Source organism: Arachis ipaensis, chromosome B9 (assembly GCF_059453495.1).
Source record: "Arachis ipaensis isolate K30076 ecotype BB chromosome B9, ASM5945349v1, whole genome shotgun sequence".
In the NCBI taxonomy this organism is placed as follows: domain Eukaryota; kingdom Viridiplantae; phylum Streptophyta; class Magnoliopsida; order Fabales; family Fabaceae; genus Arachis; species Arachis ipaensis.
In genome coordinates, this window is record NC_142444.1 from 147626191 (window position 1) to 147632459 (window position 6269).

The 6269-nt window shown below is 25.1% G+C and overlaps 1 protein-coding gene across 1 annotated transcript; it reads left to right on the forward strand.

Annotated features, from left to right (window-relative positions):
• The first annotated feature begins 3740 nt into the window (after window positions 1-3740).
• On the forward strand, window positions 3741-4873 carry LOC107617396 (alpha-methyl-mannoside-specific lectin). Its single transcript, XM_016319153.3, has one exon. It carries the CDS (start codon window positions 3840-3842, stop codon window positions 4680-4682), a length of 843 nt encoding a protein of 280 aa, XP_016174639.1. The 5' UTR covers window positions 3741-3839; the 3' UTR covers window positions 4683-4873.
• The last annotated feature ends 1396 nt before the right edge of the window (window positions 4874-6269 follow it).

Consider the following 6269-nt stretch of genomic DNA (forward strand, 5'->3'; position numbering starts at 1 on the left):
AATGAGTTGACTCCACAACTTTATCAGGAATCTCTTTTAGATTTTTCGCCATTCTAACACTTTTTTTTATGGCACTTTTTTTTAATAAAAAACTCGTTATTCAAATCATCTTAGATTGAATTTGTAAATCACCATACTTTTTTATTGTTGTCATGGATAAAATGAAATGGTAGTTTAATAAATGAAAACGAAATGAAAACTAACCTGATAAAATTTGATCGGTTTTGATAAGAGTTTTTGTGAATAAATCTGAATCAGTCTAGCTAGTTCAATTAAATTAAATTAGATCAATTTAAATAATTAGATATTCGAGTAAAAATTAAATTTAAAAAATTTAAAAATAATTTTTTTTAAAAGGTGCATATTTTTTAAAAATATAAATATTATAAATATAAATATTAAATTAAATAAACAAATTATTTTTATAATTAAATTTTACTAATAATCCTTAGGCATATTTTTTAATTTACATTATTTATTTGTTTAATTTTAATTTCAGCATCTTCTTTACTTTTTAACTTAATTAATTTAGTTGTCAAAAATACTTATATATATAATATTACTCTTACACGAGATAACTTTAGAATATTTTCTATATAGCTTTCCTCGTATTATATATTGCTAAAATTGTATCTAAACCAAATGCTGTCCAGATACCTTGACATTCATTAACTTTATTTTTCGGGGTTGCTTCTAGCTACTATTTGAAAAATTGAATTTCTTTGATATGTCCATAACTCCATAGTAAACTAATCAGTAAGATATTTAAAATATTATATATTAATATAATAGTTAGGTATATTTTATATTAATTTTATATTTATTTAGTTTTATATTCGATTATCCTTTTTCTTTAATTTTGTCTATATCTCAAATTCTTGCCGTAATTTCAATATATATTTTTGGAATTGTATTCATATACCATCTTTTTTTATTCTGTTGCTATTTAATAATAAATTGTAAACTTAAAATGTTACTTGAATTTGAAAACATAGATATTAAAATATATTTAAGATATTATATATTAATATAGTACTTAGAGATATTTTGTATTGATTTTATGTTTATTTATTTGATTTTATATTGATTTCACCATTAGGATTAGATTGTATTCTTAGATTATAAATAAACACCTCTCACTGTACATTCTTATTAATTAATAGCATATGTTCATTAAATTTAGAATAAGTTACATTAATAGATATTAAATTTAAAGAGAATCTAAATATGTTGGATTTGAGTAAATTAAAAATAAATTTCTGAAATCATTTTAATTAAAATAAAATTAATTTAAATAATATTGTGGTTAAGATGAATATATGTGATTAGGTAATAGGTATTAGGATAGTGACAAGTGACCTTGATTTAAATTTAGCATCAGTTTAGATTGACTTTAAAAAATATTTATTTTTTATTTTTTAAAAATTATTTTATATTTAGATAATTTTTTTTTAAAAATTAATATTAAAATTTTTTTTGTTTCTGTTTTTTTTAATAAAATATTATTGAATTTTAAAATAAATAGATAATTTATTTTTTTAATAAAAATATTTTATTTTTAATAAAAAATACTTTATTTTTCGCTCCAATAACCCAATTCAAACCGAGACCTTCTGCTTGAAAATATTTGACATAACTTATTATTACTTTAATATAGGAGAAGTTACTGCACTAAAAAATGTGAATTTTTAAATAAAAATAAATATAAAAATGATAATATATGAATTTTCGTTTATAACTGCATCCTAACTCCTAAGCCTACGTATTTATATGTGTGTTAGACAATTAATTTTACGTAAAAAACACCTATATATGTGATACAAATTTTTCTATATTTATTTTCAAACTACTTGTGGCATTTGCATGACGTTCGTTTGAAAAGTTTTTAAAATTATTTTTTAAAATTTTTTATTTATAAAAAATAATAGTATCAATATTTGATATAATTTTTAAAATTAAATTATAGTTATTTAAATATTTATGAAAAAATAAAAAAATGATTTTTTTTATAATAAATTCTTTTTATTATATTTTTTTTAAAATAAATATTTTTAAAATTAAAAAAGTAAATATAAAATAATTTATTTATAAATTATTTTTAATATAAATATTTATTATTTAAATTATTTTTTAAAAAAAATTAATTAAATTATTTACTCAAAATGAGTCTAAGAATTCTAGCTCGATCTCTAGCTCATAAATCATAATTCATGTACGTCATGGGAAAAAAAAACACAGAGATCGATGCCTCGCCGTTCCATGTGTAGTTGTTTCCCCGGTTAACAATTATTTCTCTTGGAAGTTAGAGCCATATATAGACAAAAGTATAGATTAAAAATTTAGAATAGCGGACAAGAAGATAACATAGAAAAATATTAATAATTTTTATCAATATTTTAAATGAATATTTTATTTTTATATTATTAAAATTTAAAATTAAAAGTTTAAGATTTAAAATTTAGTAGTTTAAAATTGACTAATTGTTAGCAAAAAAAAGTAATTTTATTGATTATATAATATTACTCTAATATATATATATATATATATAGTGACAGATCCAGAAAATTTTGATAGTGGGGGCAAAATTTATATAACATGATAATAATTTTTATAATAAAAATAATATGTGTATATAAAAAATTAAATATTAAATTATCTATTAACCATTATATATTTGTGTATAAATACATATATTGTTTAACTTATTTTTAATGTGTATTTTATATTTTAATATATATTTTATACAAATAATTATTTTTTATGTACATATAGTATAATTATTGTTATGATTATATTTTGTTATTGTAAAATATGATTAGCCTTCAAAATATCTAATATACAAATTAAAACACTAAAATAGTAATTTAAATAATAATATATAATTTAAAATTCTATTCTTTTAGGTTTTATATTTTTAAAAAATTAAGTAATTTTTCTTTTAACACTACCATCAAAATTTTTCTCTTTCCATATATATTACTAAACAATTATTTAAAAATTCACTTCCTAACACAATTAGAAGCCGACTCTTATTGATATTCATAGTTAAAAAAGTTCTTTCAATTAATATAGTTGCTACGTAAAAATTAAAGCTAATTTGAAATAATATTCTTTTGAGTTGATTTTTAAAAAAGAACACTAATTTCGTTTAAATCTGAGAATTGATCGTTCTAACGAATATCTAATATAAAATTTTTAAATTGACGATTAAGTACCAAAAGTTGAGTAAAAAATTATTGTGGGGTCAAATTTAATAATCTAATGAGGACAAATAAATATTATTATCATATACTACTCAAAAAAATTTCAAATTGTAGTGGGGGCGCTTGCCCCCACACCAATACACTTGGAACCGTCCCTAATATATATATATATAAAAGGAGAACTTTTTTTTTAAATAGAACTAAGTATTATTTTTAAAGATATTATTAGTGTAACTGATATATTATTTAACCTTTCGAATAAGTTACACTAATATATATTAACTTAAAAGAGAATCTAAATATGTTTGATTTGAGGAGTAAACTAAAAATAAATTTCTGGAATCATTTTAGTTAAACTAAAATAAAATTAATTTAAATAAATATTGTTATTATTAAAAAGAATATAATATAACAAAACAGGAACTTAGTGTATATGTGGTGGATTACCTTTTTCTCTTTCTCTTCCATTTAATAGTATATTTTTATTAATAAATACAAGATATAAATGAATGATAATTTGAAAAATAATGGAATAGTCCTATACTGAAAGTATAAATAGGGATAAGCCTCAAACCATTCTTCACACAACACAAACCAAAGGAGTGAGCCTACACACTCATCTAATTAATCATCACCATGGCTATCTCCAAGAAAATCCTCCCTCTTCTCTCCATAGCAACCATCTTCCTCTTGCTCCTAAACAAAGCCCACTCACTAGATTCCCTTTCCTTCAGCTACAACAACTTTGAACAAGACGATGAAAGAAACCTAATCTTGCAAGGTGATGCAACGTTCTCAGCAAGCAAGGGAATCCAACTGACCAAGGTAGACGATAACGGAACCCCTGCAAAGAGCACTGTGGGTCGAGTCTTGCACTCGACCCAGGTGCGCCTCTGGGAGAAAAGCACGAACCGGCTCACAAACTTCCAAGCACAGTTCAGCTTCGTTATCAACTCGCCTATTGACAATGGTGCCGATGGCATAGCCTTCTTCATCGCGGCACCAGATAGCGAAATTCCAAACAACTCGGCCGGAGGGACCTTAGGGCTCTTTGACCCTTCAACTGCCCAGAACCCTTCGGCCAACCAAGTTCTCGCCGTTGAATTTGACACCTTCTATGCTCAAGACTCCAATGGTTGGGACCCCAATTACCAACACATCGGAATTGATGTGAACTCTATTAAATCCGCTGCAACCACCAAGTGGGAGAGGAGAAATGGCCAAACCCTAAATGTTCTCGTAAGCTATGATGCTAACTCTAAAAACCTACAAGTGACTGCTAGCTACCCTGATGGTCAAAGTTATCAGGTATCTTATAACGTTGACTTGAGGGACTATCTTCCAGAATGGGGTAGGGTTGGATTCTCAGCTGCTTCGGGACAACAATACCAATCTCATGAGCTTCAATCTTGGTCCTTCACCTCAACCTTGTTGTACACTTCACCCCACTACCTTAAACTTGGACGCTTCATGATATGATATGGAAGAATAATCGTCTCTATATCACAAATCTACCTTTCATGCATGTAAGATATGGAAATAATAGGACAAGTATTGTCCACGGTCTAAGTTTTTATTTCGTAATGTTAAAGCCACGCGCGTCAACTTTCGTTTGTATGGATAATGTATGAGTTTATCTTCTTATTACAAGTGTTGTCATCTTTACATTATTACTTTTGTTATCGCCTTCTAGAGTATCCATTTTGCATATGTTTCACTTTCACCCCACACATAAACTCACATACACAATTTATCACAGTAACAACCAGGGTTAATATTGTTGGATATATAATGTCTTTACCGATCTAATTTAAATTTTTCAAATAAGTAATTTCATAATATGATAGCAAGGAGGATATCTATGACAAACAAATTTAGAGTGCGTTGTTTGCAAAGACCTATGAAATTGGATTGGCCTTGGTACCTTTTGCTTCTTGGTGTCGCCAAATCAATACATAAATTTGGAATATCCCCTTGGTCTCTATTATATTTTTCCCAGCACCATTTCTTTGTGAAACATGTACGGATATAGACGATAGGCCATATAATAAGCCAAAGAGTAGTGGGCTTTCGATCTTTTAGCTAGATTTGGTAAAATTTTAACTTTTAAAAATACTTTATTAAAGTTGGTTTTCTAACGGTACTTTTTTATTTTAATAATAACCACAATATTTAATAAATCAAAATAAAGGTAATTTATTTAATAAGCTTAATTAAGTTAAAAAAATGTATTTGAAGAAATTGTTGAAATAAAACACAAACAGAATTGCTAAAACAATATAAAATACTGGAACGAGATGTACAAAAATTATAAAATGGAATGTCAAAACAGAAGATAGATAGAATTATTGAAATGGAGCGAACTACTGAAACGAAATAAAACATAGACAAAACTGCTAAAATAAAATGCAGATGAAATTATCAAAATGAAGTGCCAGAAAAATATATTGCACATATATTTACAACTTAAGTGCAAACGGAAAAATTAAAAATATATATATAAATAATACTCTCATATATAAAAGAGTTTGAGCAGCGAAAAAAATAATTATATAATTCTGATATCATGCATATTAAAAAAATAAAAAAATTATTAAAGAACATATTTTTAATTAAAATTGTGTTGATACTTGTGAATAAAATAATTACTAATGCATATAGTTCTATATTACAAGTAAATAAGTTTAATTAGAGGTTTTAACAAGGCTTTTTCTCTATAATATTATTTTTTTTCTATAATATTATATCTCTAATACTCCCTAAACCTCCATTGTACACATTGTATAAATATTCCATTGACTCCTCATACTTTCCCATCGAATAAATATTCGATTGAGGAATCGAATAGAAGGTTGAAAGGAAAATCGGACGGTTACGTTGAGGAGAGAAGTTAAAAACTTTCACCATGTGAGGAATTTATGGATAACGTTTATTAACAAATGAGCGGGAATAGTTAGCTGAAAGTGCGCATACAATATAGCACTATGGAATTAATGATTAGTTATCGGAGTAGATTATAAATATTAGAAAATTTTAGAAAATAGGGGTTGGAACTTCTTATCAGAA

What these genes read in the sequence shown, in the direction of transcription:
- LOC107617396 (XM_016319153.3), top strand. Translation starts at nt 3,840, where the DNA reads ATGGCTATCTCCAAGAAAATCCTCCCTCTTCTCTCCATAGCAACCATC.